This window comes from Theobroma cacao, chromosome 9 (assembly GCF_000208745.1).
Source record: "Theobroma cacao cultivar B97-61/B2 chromosome 9, Criollo_cocoa_genome_V2, whole genome shotgun sequence".
NCBI lineage: Eukaryota > Viridiplantae > Streptophyta > Magnoliopsida > Malvales > Malvaceae > Theobroma > Theobroma cacao.
In genome coordinates, this window is record NC_030858.1 from 30,076,189 (window position 1) to 30,097,025 (window position 20,837).

The 20,837-nt window shown below is 33.9% G+C and overlaps 2 protein-coding genes across 3 annotated transcripts; one reads left to right on the forward strand and one right to left on the reverse strand.

Moving 5' to 3' along the window:
* LOC18589896 lies at positions 3,024-5,812 on the forward strand. Of its 2 annotated transcripts, XM_018126722.1 has the most exons (4): positions 3,202-3,424; positions 3,529-3,548; positions 4,581-4,632; positions 5,376-5,812. In XM_018126722.1, the coding sequence occupies exons 1-4, from the start codon at positions 3,337-3,339 to the stop codon at positions 5,606-5,608; spliced, it is 393 nt and encodes a 130-aa protein (XP_017982211.1). In that variant the 5' UTR covers positions 3,202-3,336; the 3' UTR covers positions 5,609-5,812. The 2 variants fall into 2 exon arrangements, 1 of the variants encoding a protein (XP_017982211.1); XR_001929200.1 differs by lacking the exons at positions 3,202-3,424; positions 3,529-3,548; positions 5,376-5,812 and adding exons at positions 3,024-3,135; positions 4,929-5,369.
* On the reverse strand, positions 11,762-16,510 carry LOC18589899 (glucan endo-1,3-beta-glucosidase). The gene is made up of 3 exons (XM_007015075.2): positions 16,391-16,510; positions 14,669-15,613; positions 11,762-12,711 (listed from the first exon to the last, which is right to left on the reverse strand). The coding sequence occupies exons 1-3, from the start codon at positions 16,482-16,484 to the stop codon at positions 11,762-11,764; spliced, it is 1,989 nt and encodes a 662-aa protein (XP_007015137.2). The 5' UTR covers positions 16,485-16,510.

The window sequence follows — 20,837 nt, forward strand, 5'->3', positions numbered from 1 at the left end:
GATGATGATGATGATGGTTCTACTTCAGCTCAGTTGGACCTTGTACTGCAAGTGCTTTTAAGTCACCTTTGCCAGATATTCTCAAGTTAAAAGAAAAGAAACGAAAAATCTTAAAAAGAGTACCAAAAGAAGTGTACTGTGGGGTTAATTCGTGCCTGCCAATGCAAATGCATGCTTATTTCATGGAAAAGTTCTTAAATCCATAATTAGCACACATAACATACCAGAGACATAAAAAATGAAGAAGGTATTAGTAAAATTAGTGCTTTTTGATTTTATAAAACTTGAAAATATAAAAAACGAATGAGGAAGAGAATCACGTGTGAGTAGTAGCCTTAGTAGTTAGTAATTGTGTCGCCCTTAGCGCTTCAAGAAGAAAATGTGTAGGGTGCTTCTAAAAATCTCGCATTGGGAAAATACAGGAGTTTTGGGTGATTTATAAGTGGTGACGTTGTATTCCCATCAGGTTAATTTTTTGGAGAGAGAATAATAATTTTATAACAAGTGGTATTAGAACAAACTCGACTATGACTCGATTCCACTTTAAGCACCTCTGAGAAAGGCACGCAGGGTGGGCAATGACGACGAGGGCATTGCTGGTGCTTCTAAAATTCTCACATAAAAAAAGTATGAGGGATTTTGGGTGACTTATAAGCGGTGACATTGCATATCATACTAGGTTAACGTTTTGAAGAAAGAATAATGACCCGTGACAATTGAATTTGGTTGTGAAGTATTTGTTTCCAACATTAGCATAAGTCATTGAACCGCTATTGTTCGAGTGGTAAGCTGACCATTGTCATCAACATCTGATGTTTCACGCAACGCCATTCACTCCACTCTGCCTATGATGTTACCGTCTCTGATTACTGACGTAGTTTTAATTTATATAATAATAACTAGTGCACTTTTGTTTAATACTTAATAAATGGCCTCCTTTTTTTGTTTTTGTTTTGCAAGAAAATTTTGTGGACTAGGAACTGTTTGTTTCCCAATTATTGATGTCATTCATAGGAAGAATCTTGTACTAGGAACAAAAATAAAGGGGCATATATTCATGGATAAGTTTTGAGCAATTCCCACTAGACTAGTATGGGATTTGTAAAAGCCTTGGTCACACTTTTAATTTGTCCCCTAGGAACCTAGCTACTTATTTTTGCCAACTTGTAGTCTTTCATCACAACGCATTATGGCAGCACACTTTTTAGACAACATCAGTGTTGTTTGGAAAGTCTCCTTTGGATATATGGTGATGAGACAGAAAAAGATGTTTAGGAAAGAAGGGAATGTTAGTGCTTTGAATCTATTCTCTTATTATACATCTCCATCCTGCTACCTACATAGATGCAAGGACAGTACATCGTTTAAATTCGTGATCTTTTCTACCTTATTTGCCAGTTTTGTTTGTCTCAGTTTCTGTCATATTGCACATTTGTATATGGGTGTGAAATAATTAGCAGAGAATTTATAGAAATAATTCACTGTTTGAAGGCTGGCAATTGAGCCCTTAGACACTTTGTGCGTTCCAAATATTGATGCAGTAATTCTTTATTTGTTGGGCACATGCAATGATTCATAAAACAAAATCACATGTATTATATATATAATTGTGATATTTACAAAGATATATTGATATTCCAGATAAAATATTTCGGATATATATTGTAATTCATAATTATGGTTGGTGCACCTCGTACTAGGATCATTCTTTCTATGCATTATTTTGATTTGTATTTACTTGTAAAAATATTGATTGGAAAGGGCAGTAGGCCACCTTAATTAGTTGTTATCTCTGCCTTTCCAAGTGATTGTTCAGATTTAAAGCAAATAATTATTTGGGGAAGTCATAGATGCTTAAAGAGTCAAGTCCAAATTTCTCATTTCCAAATAATAAAAAGAAAAAAAGATATCATCCCTATACCTTTTGATGAGTCGTCAGGTGGAGCCAATGTGCATATTCATGGAATCTTTCCTTTCTCAATGTTTAGCAGCTGCTTTAGCTGGTAATGAGTCTGCTAAACTTGAAATTAAGTGGCAAACTCAATCATCCAAAGTTAACAGATGAGACGATACATCAAAAGAGAGTTTATTAAGATTTCAAGTTTCCATTCTCCTCAGCCAAATCATCACCCACAACCCCATTTATGATAATACTTTCTCAAGGTTTAGCAGGCCAATTGACCTTACTGAAGTCTACCAAGCTTCACCCTTGATAAATTTATTTGTAAAATTTTACAACTTCACAATTCATACTACTGAAACACAATACATTCATTTGTTAAATTCTGTAATGAAAATGGTAAATCCTGGCTCATGTATCGTCTAATACTTGAACATCGGAAAACAAAAGAAAGAAAAAGGTAGAGTCCAAGTTGGACATGATGAGTGGAACGAATTGAAGCTAAGCCCAAAGCCATCCAACATGTACCAACCAACCAAGCAATCAATCAATCAATCAATCATGACAAAGACTAATGTGAAAAATTTAATCAGGACTTGCAGATATGGGAAACTTGGCGTCCAAGCCATTTTAGGCTGATGGCCCCTTTTCCATTTTCCATCTCTTCAAAGATAATTTTATCGTACGCCCGAATAACTCCCGAAAATATCCCATATGTAGGCAACAAGCCAATGCATAAAAAGCAAAAGCCCATTGAGTGTTCCATGAACCAGGATTGCCATGTAATGAGCCCAAAAAGTGTTCCCTAGTCGAAGAAAAAAGACAACACATAAAGTTGCTCCTTGTTTGCATGAGATCAGCTTGCCTGGAAACATGCATGTTCATGTCTGTTGTAAAGCAACACCCTAATATTCTGATTCTTTGCATAGTACGACAGAGAGGGGAATGTGAGGACCAGATAGACTTTCACGTCAAGGGCTCAGCAAATCTCTGTACCAGAATCCACGGCTTCGATATTGTTTCCATCAATGGAAGATGCTCTTATCATAGCTTTTGTTTTGATTTGCAAAGCTCTGCTTTGGCATGTGTCACCTTCCAAGTTTCACCTTATATAAAGTTGTACAAGTTCTTCCATTGTTACACAACTGCATTTCACTGTGAAGGGGCCACCAACAAAGAAAAAAACGCTGCATTTCCTTGGATATATGTAAGACAATTGGATTGACACAGTAAAGGTTAGTTTATTCTGCATTGTTTGCTCAACTCTTGCAGTTCTTGCAGTTTTTTAGAGGACAATTAGGTGCTAATTAAGATTTATGTTGCATGTATTAACTACTTAATCTTACTTTTGTGTTTTGTGTTAAGCAATCATATGTTTAACAACTATAATCATACTGTCAAGTTTAACGTATCTGGAAACCTGGCTTTGTTTCCAAATGGAGTCCACCAAGGTGACCGTGTTAGTGATGTGTCCAATTTTGGGCCCCCAGTTTGACACGTTGGCGACATGCGTCAGCGTTATTAGTACTGATCTAGCTCTTAAAACTATGTTATTTTGCAAATGGTTTCTTAATTCTTACTTTCCTTAATTTATTGTTGTTTCTCTAATTTAGTTATTTTTATTTCAGTCCTCCCTATCCATTTTGAGGTAATTCTAATGCTTCCCTCTCTCAAAGTGGTGGTGTGCATTTGTTTATGTAGTTGTTCATTCATTCATTACTTTGTTTTGCATTAACCTGATTGGTGGCTTGAAGTGGTTGTATCAGTTTTGGGTTTGAACCTGACTGCAGCTTTAACAAACAGTTAACGCCATATCCAGAAATCACTAGATTTAGTGGATTCACTGTTTTTCCAAGACTAAAAAGATTACCATCATACACTGCATTTCTAGAAACGAAGATTTTCTCGAAGTGCATGATTTTGAAGGAGGAGAAACTGTTCTTGTTTGTGCTGGTGTTTATTCAACAAAACTTTTTTCAGTAAAAATATTTCCTGATTGTACTCATTGCCATAACTGAATAATCAGATCTCTGCATGCAGGACTTAGCACAGGTTGAGTACTCCATTGATTCATGATTTCGGTTTACTCTGTCTGCTTATTCAAAGCTGTTCTTTATTTATGTACATGAATGGATTTCTTTTAACAGGTTTGATTGCATCACCACATAGTTTTTTGTACAAGTAGAGTAGAACTTTCATTGTAACCTGTAATTCCTCTTAGTTCTCACATTGCTCCATTCAAATTGGAGCTTTGATTCGTTTACAGAGTAAATTACCTGAGATGTTATCCAAATGTTGTAGATTTTAATTTCATAACACTGATAGTGAAAGCTAACAAATTCAAAGTAGATATCAAATCTGAAAAAAGGAACAAGTGGAAGATTCTACAAAGGGAGTAGTACAATTCTCATTTGTGATGGAAAAAGACAGAAATTCTCATAAAAGATTAGAAAAAACTACGATGGGAAATTCTAAGAATATGATTAGTTAGGTTCCCCATCCATGAGATTTCTTCTTCGATCCTCATTATTCTCTTCTTTGGAGGAGTTGAACTAGATAAATGAGTCCTGGAGAAAAGATGTGATAAGAAGGCATTAGCCAGGGATTAAGAAGCATTTACATATGAAGCGTAGCGGTGAGAGGCATTATAGGAAAGACCCTGACAATAATATTTCTGCAGGAATCTGTAAACATCATGGAAGGTAGCAGTGGCAGCTCCTACAACCCTCCAGGTAGCAAATTCTTACAACTTCTTATCAGTTTTTTTTCCTCTACGGGCAGATTTGACAAATATAACCAACATTCCCTTAAGAGAAAAGTTATCTTGCCTTAGATAGTTGAGGCATTTACAAACTAGTCACTTAGAAAGAAATTCTGATAACTGAAAAATGAGCTCTCATGCTTTTCTCCAAATGTTGTCACGCAGCTCAATTACTTTTTCTTTTGAACTATTTGAAGTTCGCTGTTACTTGGTTCTCTAAACCTTTTAGCATAATGCTGTCCACCCTGCATTTTCACTTTTGTATAGCAATATCATCTACCTCCCGGTAAACAAGGAATCTTTTGGAAGACAGTCTTACCCTTGAAGCAACTCTGAAACATATCAGAATCATAGTAAAGTCAACCTTTGGGCTTAGAAGAGAACCAAGGTTAATGATACTTTCATAATGATCATTTAAGCTTTTCAAGAAATTTTTTTTTAATGTAATCCGTACATACCAAGTTGGGGTTAGATCCCTTCTGTTTCCCCATATCATGCATTTTATTCTTTTTGACATCGAAGTAACATCTGATTCACAATCTAGAATGGAATCAAATAACGTTATACCAACTTCAATTATTAATTAATTACATTATCCGAAACAACCTGTATAAAAGTAAGTTGTAGAGTAGCTACTAAGAATAGCTTATGGTAAAGCTGTTGTTTTTGGGTTTTGTTTATCTGAATTCTGAAACACTAAACTCTCTTAAAAAGCTTTAGCCAAACCAGTATCGGAGTTGGAAACACTGCAGAAACAGCATGAGGAGAAAACATTAAAGATCCAAGAGCTCAAGAGACAAATTGAAACTGTGAAGCTTCAGCTGGAGAAGAAGAAGAAGAAGGATATCCCAGATGCGAGAAAAGAAGCTTTCCATAACCTGAGCGAGAAATATAACAGCCTGAGAGAGGAATACAATGCATTGTTGGCTGAAAGATCAAGGGAGTAGAATTAAGCAAATGGCTTCAGTTTCATCTTGGAGGTCTGGAATATGCTACCGTACCGAGTTGACATCTTATGCATTAGAAACTGTTAATATGCTTTCTCGTACGTGAACATTTCATGTTTTGTTTAGTCTATTGTTCTGTTTAATTTCATTGCTCTATAAGATATCTAAATCAATAATGTTTCAGTCATCTTTCATTATCAACAAGATTAAAAGAATAGATATATAAACTTTGAATTACATGCATTGGATCAACAAGAACTAATGAACTTATTAATTAAGTATTTTTTAAGCATGTTAGAAAATAAAATTGTCTCATGATTCCAAAAGCAAGGGTCACGATCCCAAAACCAAGAGTAACAACAAGGGAGATTATCATATAGAATCACGCTTGGTCTTGATCTGAATTCAACCGGTTTGGTCTCAGCGTAATAATGTCATCACAATTGCAGCCGACTTTTGCATTGTTAGCGGATTCTTTTGGTCTATCCAAAGTCACATAGACTCACATGCTGCGCAACATCTTCTTTGTTTTCGAGCGGCAACTAGCAATGTTGAAACTTCTTGTGCTGGAGCTCATGAGATTGAAAGAAGACACAATTTGAAGGCCGTGGTTTGAAAATCACTCTCAAACAAATCAAGATAATGTCTTACGCATATTTGACTTCGAAGTGACCTTTATCTACTGCTTTCTTCAAGTAGCGTAACCCTGACTTTGGTTTCCCCTTGTTAAAACAATGATCATCTCTTTTCTATGTAATGCTTCAACACTCTTGACATCTTTGTATATTTTAAGAAATATTTTCTCACTTTTACAGGGACAAAGTTGATATTCGCCATCGAAACATTAATTCTCAAAGATTTGATAATCATTTGATGCTCAAAGAAAAGCCTTGCAACTTATTTGAACATTGACGAAATCAGTAACCGAACTGGTGACCACATGCCTAAGAATCTCTGCCAACATCTCTCTTGGAAGAGACTTGATATTGCTAGATTTTTTCGTCCTAACCTACAATGCATTAACGTGGAAAGAAGTTAAGAAGAAAGCTAGCTATATATGGGAAGGGAATTAGAGGTGGATTCGATAATTGTTAAGGATTAGGAAAAGGAAATCCTATCTTACCAAGGATTAATGCAACGCTAAGTTTTCCTATTTATTATTGGCAGCTGATTCTATTGGTTTTTTTTTTTTTTACCTAAAACATCCAATAATTTTAATTTCAATACAAGTTTGCAAGATTTATGGTCCAGTAATTTCTTTTTTAATTTTAAAAGATTTTTCTGTTTTTGGTCAAAAAACTGTCGAACAATTAATACTTTTTTTCCTTTTTGCCCCATAATTTTTCAAACACAATTTTATGTGGACTATAAATATTATTCTGTAAGATTTTCTATCAGGAATTCAAAATATATGTATATATAATACTTTTTCAAAGCTTAGCAGGCCAATTGAACTTACTAAAATGTACGAAGCTTCACTCTTGATAGATTTATTTGTAAAATTTTACAACTTCATAATCGATACTACTGAAACACAATACATTCATATATTAAATTCTGTAATAAAAATGGTAACTCTTGGCTCAAGAATTGTCTAATACTTGAACATCAGAAAACAAAACAAAGGAAAGGGTGGTGGAGTCGAAGTTGGACATGATGAGTGGAATGAATTGAAACTAAGCCAAAAGCCATCCAACATGTACCAGCCAAGCAATCAATCGATCAATCAATCGTGACAAAGACTACCTAAAAATTTAATCATGACTTGCAGATATGGGAAACTAGGCATCCAAGCCATTTTAGGCCGATGGCCCCTTTTCCAGGATTTAAAACGCACCCCATTGTCCTTCTCTTCAGAGATAATTTCATTGTACGACCCAACAACTCCATAAAATATCCCATATATAGGCAACAAGCCCATGCATAAAAAGCAAAAGCCCATTGAGTGTCCCACGAACCAGTATTGCCATGTAATGAGCCCAAAAAGTGTTCCCTAGTTGAATAAAAAACACGCACATAAAGTTGCTCCTTGTTTGCATGGTATCAGCCTGCCTGGAAAAATGCATGTTCATGTCCATCGTAAAGCGACTCGCTAATATTCTGATTCTTTGCATAGTACTAGAGAGAGGGGGATGTGAGGACCAGATAGACTTTCACGTCAAGGGCTCAGCAAATCTCTGTAACAGAATCCATGGCTTCGATATTGTTTCTCCAGCAAAGGAAGATTCTCGTATCATAGCTTTTGTTTTCATTTGCAAAGCTCTGCTTTGGCATGGGTCACCTCCCAAGTTTCAGCTTATATAAAGTTGTAAAAGTTCTTCCATTGTTACGCAACTGCATTTCACCGTGAAGGGCCCACCAACAAAGAAAAAAACGCTGCATTTCCTTGGATATATGTAAGACAATTGGATTGACAAAGTCAAGGTTAGCTTTTTTTTGCATTGTTTACTCAACTCTTGCAGTTTTTTGGAGGACAATTAGGTGCTAATTAAGATTTGTGTTACATGTAGAACTTTAATTGTAACCTGTCATTCCTCTTAGTTCTCACATTGCTCCATTCACATTGGAGCTTTGATTCTTTGACAGAGTAAAAATATTAATTATTATTATTATTATACAAAGATTAAATCTATATTTTTTTATAAAACACGTGGACTAATTGCATAGTTTGATCATTTTTATTGATAATATGAAGTTCCAATCTTTCATCTTCTTATAAAAAAAAAATATTAATGTACATATAAAAATTTTATATTTCCAATTTCATTTTCCAACTTGGAAACACTACAGAAACAGCATGAGGAGAAAACATTAACTATCCAAGAGCTCAAGAGATAAATTGAAACTGTGAAGCTTCGCCTGGAGAAGAAGAAAGATATCCCAGATGAGAGAAAGGAAGCTTTCAATAACCTGGGCTAGAAATATAACAACCTAAGAGAGGAATATAATTGTTGGCTGAAAGGTTAAGGGAGCAGAGTTACGCTCAGTTTCATCTTCCAAGTTTGGATTATGCCACCGTACATGAGTTGCCATCTCACACATTAGAAACTGTTAATATGCTTTCTCATACGTAAACATTTAACTTTTTTTGTTTAGTGTATTGTTCTGTAAAATACCTATATCAATAATAATTCAGTCATCTTTAATTAATTTCAAAATCAAGTACTTGATCACAACTTCTACATCGGTAAATTTAATTATATTTCCAGTATATAATTAAAAGAATAGATATATAAGATTTAGATTACATGTACTGGAGCAACATAGACTGATGAATTCTTTTTAACCAAGTATTGCCTAAGCATACTACAAAATAAAGTTGCTTCTCGATCCCCAAAGCAAGAGTCACAACAAGAGAGGTTATCATGAAGATTGTTGCTTGCTTCCCATGCTTGATCTCGATTTGAACTCAAACGGTTTGGCCTTGGCGTAATAATGTCATCACAAATGCAGTTGACTTCCGCATTATTAGCAGATTCTTTTGGCTTATCCAGGGACACATATATAGACCCACATGCTGTGCAGCATCGTCTCTCTTTTCGAGCGGCAACTAGCAATCCTAAAACTTCTTGTGCCGGAACTCGTGAGATTGAGAGGAGACACAATTTGAAGCCCTTGGTCCTTAAACTCATCTCCTAGACAAATCAAAATAATATCATATGCATATTTAGCTCCTACGTGACCTTTCTCAACTGATTTTTTCAAATAACGTAACCCTGACTTTGATTTCTTTTTGTTAAAACAATTAATCATATTTTTCCCGTATAATGCTTCTGAATTATTGACATCTTTACATTTTTTAAAAAAGATTTTCTCACTTTTATACCAAAGGACAAAATTGATATTCGTCATCGAAACATTCTCAAGGATATGATACTCGTTTGATGCTCCAAGAAAAGCCTTGCAACTTATTTTAACATTAACAAAATCAATAACTGAATTGGAGGTTGCATGCCTAAGAATTTCTGCCAACATCTCCCTTGGAAGAAACTTGATATTGATAGATTTTTTCATCTTCATCATTCTCAAAGTAGCTAGTGTCAATCTAAGCCCGCAATGCATTAACCTGGAAAGCATGTTAAGAAGAAAGCTAGCTATATATAGGAAGGAAATTAGAGGTGGGCTCAACAATTGTTGAGGATAAGGAAAAAGGATATCCTACTGAACCAAGGATTAATGCAACTTTGAGTTTTCTTTCTTATTATTGACCGCTAATTCTATTGGTTATTTTTTTTTTAGGTAAAATATCCAACAATTTTAATCCCATTACAAATGCACAGGATTTACGGTCCAGTAATTTTTTTCTACCTTAAAAGATTTTTTTCCATGTCAGGTCGGACTAATTACTATTTTTTCCTTTTTCGCCTCCAAATAATACACTTTTACGTGGACTATCAATATTATTTTATAAACTGTCATTGAAGTTTTTGAAATTTAAATTTACAAGTGGAGTTAATATGTTTCGCTTGTCTATTTATTTGTTATATTAATTTATTATTATTTTTTATTGATTATATACTTTAAGGAAACCTATAACAACTTTAAATACCATCTATGGAATTTAAATTTGAGTATTTATATTCACATAAACAATCAAAATTTTAGAGTAAAAAAATTAAGCTTATTCTCATAAATCATCAATTGCAGAAATGTCTGTATACTTATTAGTTCAATTGAATTATAAATCTATCAATAATTAATTACAATCAATTAATTTCACTTAATAATTTAATTTATAATTCCTCCAAAGAAATTAATTTGTGAAAAAAATTTACATTAATTAATGGTAACATATTGTGCAAAAAGAAATAGAAAGGAAAAAGAAAAAAAAGGAAAGAAATGGACGGAAAAAAAGAAAGAGTGAAAAAAAAAATGTTGTTTTAACAGTGTCCCATGAGAGTGAGAGCCAGTGTTATGGCAGCAGTGACTCTTCCAGACCCTTCTTTAATTTTATCTAATAATTTATTATTATTATTTGGAATCTTAAAATCATTTGTAAAGTGTTGCAAAATAGTTTACTTAATAACTGAATATAAATCTTGAAATATTTACATCTCAAGTTCACGTCTCATCATGTGTGAGTTAATAAAATCTAATTTTTATATTATTTAATTTTATTTGGTTGTTTGTTTATTGATTTATTTCATAAATGTACTTAACGAAAGTTATTTCATTGCTAATGCAATTACTTCTTATAATAACCTCATAAAAAAGGATATGAAAATAATTTTTTAATAAGAGAAATATTCATGAATCTTTGATTTCATGGTAAGTATAAATATTTCTTATTCATAGTATAAAGTTCAAATCTTTGTCTTCTTATCATAAAAAGGTTAATACAGAAAATACTTGTTTATTTTTAAAATTAATTAAAATGAAAATTTGCTTTCAGCAATAGGAGAAAATAATGAATAAATTTTACAAATTTTTGCCTAGAAGACAAATTGTGCGTAAACATATTAAAATGTCTACCTTGAAATTAAAATTAAATAAGTAATAGGTTTTAATTCAAATTGGATACATAAATTACCCAATTTTACATCTAGCTTTTATTGTTATTATTTTTTGGATTACGAAATGATGGATATTGTCACATTATCCTTTTATTGAAATTAAATTTTAAATAAAACTTGTATTTTAAGAGAGAAGATATTTGTGTTGAATTAAGTATCAGGCATAACTTGATTATATCATTCAAAATTTTAATCCACATAATTTACATATAAGAGTACAAGACGAGTATTCAAATTTTCTTATTAATACTAGTAAACATAGATTAGACCTATTACTCCATAACTTAAATTTGATTACAATATATGCCTTGTCTAATTTATGAATATTTATCGAACAAATTGTAAATATATTTATATAGATCAATAGGAATCAGGGGAAACTCAAAGATATTCACAGTAAATTGAACAAATGGATGCCAAAGGAGAAAAATAATAATTAGTAAAAGCTGGTGCAATTTTATTCATTTAAGAATAAATAAACAATATAAGGCTGCGTTATTGTGAGGTAAACAAATAGCAGCAGCAGCAGCAGCAGCCACAAGTTCGTAAACTTGCTAAAGAATGTAAGACCATACAAAAAATGAGATGAACCTAAACATTTTCATAGGAAGCTTCAATACTAATTCCGGTGTTGTCATAACTAAACGAATTTGATTGGATACTTGGGCTGCTTATTAGGGGAGAAGAGGCCGAAATGGCGCTCAGTTTCAGCAGGACCCTTTCGATTCTCATCAAACATTGCAAACAAATAAGTTTCTATAGGTTTTCCAGGCCTCTTTGGGGTTCCATTCTTAACATGTTTGATCAAATTCTTGTAGTAAGTGCTTGCATTTTCAACTGTTGCTGCGGTGCCTCCAGCAGATGGCCAACCACTCTCTGAGACTACGATTTCCAAATTGGCAGCTCCTATTTTCTCAAGAGCAGAATACAAAGAATCCAATGTTGCATCAAACAGATTCTGATACCCGGATGGTCCATCTTGCACTACAACTCCCGGAGATGTAAACAACGCAAAGCCAAGATCGATGTTCTTCGTGTCACCGATGTAGCTGAAGTAGGTATAGATATTGGCAAGTAGAGGTGACCCATTGCTTGCTAAGAATTTGATGATTGGTATTATGTAAGGACGTGCAGCTTCACTGAACAGCCCTGCCGAGGGAGGGTAAGAATTGCCCAACAAAGTTGGTTCAACTGATGTAGAAACCTTGATTTGTCCTTTTAAATTTGCTGATACCAAAGCATTGTAAATGTTCCGCATTGCAGGCAGAACAAATTGTGCTTCCGGATCAGTTGGCTTTACTTCGTTTCCGACAGAAATGTAGCGAAATTTGACTGCAGGCGAGAAGGATACTATATTTCTTTTAACAAAATCACTTGCAGCTGAAGGATCGGTAAGGGACTGAAGAGCAGCATTCGGGATACCGAGGATTAGTTGTATGTTTGTTCCTTTGAGGGCTTGGAGAGTGAACTGATTTGGATCATAGATTCTCATTGCTCCAATGCCATTGATTTTGTAGAAATTCACAACATCTTGTTCAGAGGGCAAATCATCGGCAATTCTTCCATTACATACGCCTATGGATGGTGCACCTAAATATCACACAGAATCAAATATAATCAATTATAAGCTCTAATATCTGTAGAACACCCTTTCTGTCTTGTGTTTTTTCAAGATGAAGTCATGGCATGGTAAACATGCATGAAGTTATGCTAGGAGCTTTGGAACTTAAGCCCCAACGATTGGCAAATAAAGGGTAGTGTCAGACAGATAGTAGTATATGATTTTATGCAAATAGAAAAGTAGTGCTTTTAATTCTTTCCTCAGCCCCTAATCTTTTGGTATTAATATCATTTTTCTTGGCCACAAAAAATCATATCTCCTGTCATGTTGAGATTGACTGAAACACAAATAGGACAACTTTAGTGTCAGTTTTCATTGCATACATGATGGATATGGAATTAAGCAATAATGAGAAAGAGAGAGAAACGAACCTGCTGTATTCTGGCCATTGGACATTGAAATTGCAAAGAGTAGAAATATGGCAACCATGAAAGTTTTATTACTTGTTGCAGGTAGGAAACCCATGGAGAATAAATAGAAGATACAAAAAAACAAGAAGAAGAAAGAAATTGTTTTCTAGCAGAATTACTGTATCTGTACCTTCCAGCTGAGTTCAAATAAATAAATATTTATAGAGAGAAACAGGGAGGGAGAGAGTTGATGAACCCCTTTTATTGCTCCTTGATTGTCTAACTGGTTATTTGAAATTATTAAGATATGACATGATTACTGTGTTACAAAAATTGAGTTCCCTCAAATCAAGGGAGTTTGAAATAAGACTGGAGCAATCCGAATTAAATGATTGAAAAACAAAACTCAACGCAATCAGAATTTCCGTTCCCTTCCAATATATATTCCTCCCTTTATTAAATGTTGTGGTTCCTATATATAAACTCTATATATGACTATGTTTAGTAATGTTGTTAATGTAAACACAATGTATATACGGAGAGGTTTGCGTAAAACCAAAAAAGGGATCCAATTTCACTCATGTTATTTGCCTAATTGATACTCTGTGCTAGTTACCTGCTAGGCTGCTACATCTCAAACAAGTAAAAATAGGATTAGATTATCTTCTCTGCATTTTCTTGCACACAGTCAGTTAGTTGAGGGGCTTAGCCTTGGAAACAAATGGTCAGCTGAGGCCTTCAACAAGACAAGAAAATTGTTGATAAGACTTCAAGAATTGCTTAATGGTTGATAATGGAAAATCAAGCTTCATGGCCCAACTCTCTCTCTCTCTCTTTTGAGCCTATGTCCATGTGTTGACAAAAAGGAAACCATAAAAAGGGACTGCAGTTGGTATAATTCAATGAATTTGGCTTACTGTTATATGAAGGATGCCTCCATTTAGTTTCTTTAATTCACATTTATCTTATTAGGACTTTGCGCAGTCTCTTTTTTTCTTTTTTTCTTTTTTCTCTTTTTTGAAATGCTACCTTTGATAACAATAAGAAATTCAGAACCCTAATTTAAGCAAACTTCATCAAGACATAATACCACTCGAAATCAATTTAAATTTGGCAACAGATTTTAAATTATTTTCCTTATTCACCTTTATCTTATTAGAACTTTTCCCAGTCTCTTTTTTGTGTATGTGTGTGTTTTTTAAATGCCAATTTTGATAACGATAAGAAATTTAGAACCCCTAAATCAGGCAAGCTTCGTTCTAGACATAAAACCACTTGAATTGAATTTAAATTTGGAACAGATTTTTGAACTATTTTTGCTCCATTTTTATTAGAAAATAAGACAATATTACTAAAGTAGTGGAATTAAGAGCTTTAAGACAAGGGAGCACAAGCTACGGTTCTCTAATTAGCTCTCTCAGCCAAAACTCTCTGATGCTTTTGGCTGTTTATTGGGGAGGAACAAACCACAGTGTTGCTCAACCCCTGCTTCCTTCTCTTTTTTTTTTTTTTTTGAATTTAGGAAATTAAATGCTCGGGTGCTTCCTTCTCTTTATCTTGCCCTTTTGTATTTAACTGAAACTGATTTTATATTTTGGCTGTTTATTAGGGGAGAAGAGGCCGAAATGGCGCTCAGTTTCAGCAGGACCCTTCTGATTTTCATCAAACATGGCAAACAGATAAGTTTCTATAGGTTTTCCAGGCCGCTTGGGAGTTCCCTTGTTAACATGATCGACCAAATTCTTATAATAAGTGCTTGCATTGTCAACTGTTGCCGCGGTCTCTCCAGCAGATGGCCAACCACTCTCTGACACGACAATCTCCACATTGGCACCCTCTGCCGCCTCTACAGCAGAATAAAACGCATCCAACGTTGCATCAAAAAGATTTTGATACCCGAGTGCGCCATCTTGTACCACAGTTCCCTGAGCTGTGAACAAGGCATAGCTAGGATCGATGGTTTTTGGGTCACTAATGTAAGCAAAGTAAGTGTAGATATTGGCAAGAAGTGGTGCCCCAGTGCTTGCCAGGAAGTTGATGATTGGTGTTATGTAAGAACTTGCACTAGCACTAAAAGAGCCTGCTGAGGGAGGATAGGAATTTCCTAACAAAGTTGTATCCACTGATGTAGAAACCTTCATCTGACCATCTAATTTTGCTGACACCAAAGCATTGTAAATGTTCATCATTGCAGGGAGAACAAATTGAGCTGCTGCATCAGTTGGCTTTACTTCATTTCCAACAGCAATATAGCGGAATCTAACGTCTGGTGAGAAGGCTACTACATTTTTTTGGACCCAATCATTTGCAGCTGAGGCAGTGGCAACGGATTGAAGGTCACCATTTGGGACACCAAGGATTAGTTCTATGTTTGTTCCTCTAAGGGCCTGGAGAGTTGCTTGATTCGGATCATAGATTCTCATTTTCCCGATTCCATTTGATGTATAGAGATCTACAACTTCTTGTTCACTGGGCAAATTATCGGCAATTCCTCCATTGCATACGCCTATGGCTCCTGCACCTAAATTACATAGAACCATATATAATCAATTAGCTGAATCTGATCTCTACGATAAATATTTTTCCACTATTATTCATTTCACTTTTCATTTTAGTGTACATCAGTTATGAATTTAAAACGAAACTAATTTCCCGATCTAGATTTCACATGAAATCAGTATTGGCGAGGTTATCATCTAACAAATAACAAGGAAAAATTGTTTGTGTAGATTAATTGTATTAACATGCAATCGTAGATTATTGTTTTCTTTTCTGGGCATGGCGGTTTGTTTAAAGAAGAAACTGAGGCAAGACATAGGGTAATAAGGATGTATCAGGGAGCATAAAATCCAGCTTTGATATATAAATAGATATGATCCTGTGGAGCCTGAAGGACTCGTTTACATAAATCTGTGTGTCATGTGCCCTCCAAGATAGCAAAAAATGGAGGACTCATACAAGCCTTGGCCAGCTTGGGGGCTTACGTTTATCAATTTGTTATACTATATCATTTCTCATTTCTTTTGGCTTTAGGCTTTATCAATTGGTTGTTATCTTTTATTTTCCTTTCTTTCTTTTTTTTGGGATACATAGTTATCTCTAGGGTATGCTTGGACCGTTAGTGCTAGTATTAGCTTGACGTCAAGCTAGACCGTCTGTCATGCATATGATGGTATGAAGGAGATCATTGTCAGCATCCACACAAAAGAAAATTTCCTCAAACTTCTCACTGCATATGCACGTACACACATTTACAAACAAAACGCAATGAAACGATGAGAAATGGAGAGAATCAAACCTGTTATGGTGTGGCTGCAGGATATGAAAATTCCTAGGATTAGATATGTGACAACCATGAAACTTTTGTTACTTATCGCACTTAGGAAATCCATGGAGATCAAGTGGGAAAGAAAAGGAGCCCAAAGGTATCGTTTTCTTATAGAATCACTCGTCTATCTATTCTTGTCTATTATATATAGAGAAATTTACCAACATTTCTGCTAATGATTAACCCCTTTTTATTGCTCTTTGATTGCTCAGACGTGGTTAATGGAGTAATACTAAGATACATGTGATATGATTATATAACGTGTGATGAGAATTGAAGTCGTCAGCACATTTGATTTGTCACGAGTTGTTTAAACATTGAATGTGGGCAATAACTTCAGTTCCTGCAAATCAAGGGAGTTAATGCAGGCCTCAAGCCAATTATAGCAATTATCAGAAATGACAAAGGAAAACTCAAGGCAAGCAGATCAATCAAGCTATCGGGATCTAGAAATCCTATGTCAGCACTTCCATTGAATATGGCATTCATATGTTTATGGATTGATCCTTTCTGCCACGACAGCCATAAAACCAATATATCACGATGATACTAGGATTGACGTGGTGGACAGGCCTATCTAATAACTCCTATGTAAATACATTGTAATGAGAGTTTTGCCTCATATAATTTAACTATTGCTTTGTAGAGAGTGGTGTGGTAGGAAAGATCTATCCCATAATTTTTTTTTTAAAAGGCGATCTATCTTATAATTACTATATAAATAAATTGTAAGGAGAGTTTTGCCTTATATACTTTAACATTTCCCCTGTAAAGAATGATTTTTTATTTTATTTTATTTTTCACCTCATCTTATTTTACTGTTTGTTTATCTAGTGGTTTGAAATTAGAATCTTAACACCTATTAAGGATAATGTGACCAAAGAAGATAAGCTCCAGCATGCGACGGTTAAGGACAATTCAAAGCAATTGATGGCAGCAGCTTCATGAGAAGTTATGGCTAAGGGAGGTTTTGTATTTATCTTTTAATCACCTTGTACTAAGCAGGAATACTCCTTTTACTCTACATATTCTGGACATGAAATTGACAGAGCATTTGATTGCAGCCTTTACTGCTTTAAACAAAAAATTAATTTCAGCACATGATACATGGAGGACTTGTAACCACACCATGTTAAACATACAGTAATATCTCATAAAATTTCTATCTCACGTTATCTAAATACAAAAGATATTAGTGTTTTATATAAGTAAATTCATTATAAGCTTGATAAAAGTTAGAAAATAAAGTGATTTTGCACGCACACAAGATCAAGTCAAGCTTTGTGAAAATGTAAATTTCTCCATGCGCCCGAGTATACACTTGACATATTTTTATATATTTTTCATATATTTTTATAACGTTACTGAATATTTTTCTAATTACAAAATATTTTTCAGAATATTTTTATACCATTGCAAAATATTTTGTGATAACCATTATAGAATATTTTCCTTATCACAAAATATTTTATATAATAAACTATTAAAAGACTTAATTTGGTCTTTGATTATTTTTCAGAATATTTTTATAACATTACAAAATATTTTGTAATCATAAACTATTACAGGACTTAATTTGGTCTTTGATTATTTTTCAGAATATTTTTATAACATTACAAAATATTTTGTAATCATAAACTATTACAGGACTTAATTTGGTCTTTGATTATTTTTCAGAATATTTTTATAACATTACAAAATATTTTGTAATCATAAACTATTACAGGACTTAATTTGGTCTTTGATTATTTTTCAGAATATTTTTATAACATTACAAAATATTTTGTAATCATAAACTATTACAGGACTTAATTTGGTCTTTGATTATTTTTCAGAATATTTTTATAACATTACAAAATATTTTGTAATCATAAACTATTACAGGACTTAATTTGATCTTTTGATTATTTTTCACAATATTTTTATAACACTACAAAATATTTTGTAATATGTTACATGACTTGATTTGATATTATTTTTCAGAATATTTTTATAACGTTACAAAATAGTTTTCTCATTACAAAATATTTAATATTTTCCTTATCACAAAATATTTTATTTCTTGATTTTCTCTCAGTCATTCCTCTCTATAAATACTAGCCTCCATGGGTTCTTTCTTCTTTATTTTTCCTTGCTACTCCTGTATCTCTGATAGTTTGTGCAAACTATTCAAGAATAGTCTATTGAATCCTATAATAACCGCTTTAATCCTTTTACACCAAGTTTCATACTCCAAATAGGCGAAAATTATATTTAAAGATAGTATAACACGTCTCAGACTAATTTCAATTGTTATCTACTTTAATTTTCGTCAACAATTTTAAAGATGATTTGGGATAAGTTTTATTTTATTATTACTTCCTTTCGATATTGTCAATTTTATTTTTCCATTGATTTTTATGTCAATTTATAAGTGCAATTATTTCATAAGTCCTCTTTTTGTAATCCTTATAAGTTGATTTTTAATGTGCAGATCTCTTGGTAGAAAGATTATTGTTGTTGAAACATGATCATTTTTGGGATCATATTCTTGACATTTTAAAAGGGCAAATGGGAATCTCCGTTAATTATAAAAAAATCCATTTTGAAAATTTGTTCCCATCATCTATGATCTCTGATTTTTGCGTATTCTATTTAGTAAGTAGTGCTTTATTACAGCTTAAGTGTAGTTATATTATACATTAATTGAGCGATGACATATGCATAACATTATTTTGAATTTGCTACTAGCATAGTATTCATGCTTTTAAATTACTTGAAAAATGAAGTCTACATCAAGTAAGCAACCATTGAGCTTGTTACAGACTGTACTAATGCTACTCGACCTGCGATTGATAGTTGTTTGTTGCTCCAGTGTTCTAGTCTTGCCTTGACTTTAAGGATAACTTCAGTATAGGTAGTCTTCGAAACTCTACCATGTATGACTGGAGAGCCAAGGTATTTCCCAAAATCCTTGGTCAATGGAATTTTCGCAGCACTACTCAAAACTCTTGCTTTTGATAAGGGAACATTAAAAGACACTAGCATTCTAGATTTCTCAAGGCTTACTTTCTGACCTGAAGCTAAGCAAAATTTATCAAGGACTTTCACTATAGTTTGGACTTGCTTCACTGAGGCTTCCCCAAATAGCATCAAGTCATTCGCAAAGCAAACATGTGTTAAATAAGGACCCCGGGTTGTCACTACTAATGGCTTCCAATTTCCAGACTGACTTCTTCATTTACCAACTGTGAGAGTGTTTCCAACCACAAGACAAAAAGATAAGGTGAGAGAGGATCACCCTGTCTTATTCCCCTGGTTGGAATAAAAGTTTCAGTTGGTATACCATTCCAAATAACTGCGAAAGTTGGTGATCTCACAATGAACAGAATAATGTTGATCCAAGACAAAGGCATACCAATTTCCTCGAGAACTTCTTGGATGAAATCCCATTTAAGTTTGTCATATGCTTTCTCTAGGTCTATCTTGATTGCCAATGCACCCTTCTTCCTTTTTAATCTTCGCATGGTATGAACAGCTTCTTGAACCACAATAATATTGTCCGTAGCTTGCTTCCCTGGAATAAAACTGCATTGTGTTTATCCCACTAAGTCATTTAATAGTATGCTCAATCTATTAACTAGAACTTTGCTAATTAATTTCATTGGAACTGTGCACAGACTAATAGGATGAAATTGAGATATCTTCTCCGGTTTCTCTATTTTTGGTATAAGAGTAATCAACGTGTGATTAAGTTCTACAGGGAAATTACCATTTTCATAAGCACGTTGTACAAATTTCTACCAGAAAATGTGATTCAAGAGCTTGAAAGGATGAATAGAAATTTTATATGGGGCCATTTTGGTGGTAACAAAAAGAACCATGGTGTAAGTTGGGAGAAACTTTGTTCACCCAAAGAGGAAGGAGGACTGCAACTTAGAAACTTAAGATTCTTAAATTTAGCACTATTGGGGAAACTTGGCTGGAGGTTGTTAATGGACACAAACCATCTTTGGGTAGATATGTTACAAAAGAAATATCTACGAGATGATAATCTCATGACAGTAACTGCTAAGTCATCGGACTCTCATGTATGGAGAAGTATTTTGAAAGCAAGATATATTTTGGAGAAAGGCTTGGGGAAGGTTGTCACTAATGGCATTGCAACGAGATTCTGGGTTGATTCTTGGCTTGACTGTGGACCTTTGATTGATTATGCTAATAGGGACATATCAAATATAGAAGCCAACTTACCAGTTGTAAGCTTTTGTGATGAAAGTGGACAATGGGATTTAGAATATCTGAATCAAGTTTTACCCCTGCACATTGTTCTACGAATTGTAGCGGTTCTCATTGATCCCAAGAGCGATAAGGATGATGCCACAGTATGGATATTTACTAGCAACGGGGAGTTCACGGTTAACTCAGCTTACAAAAG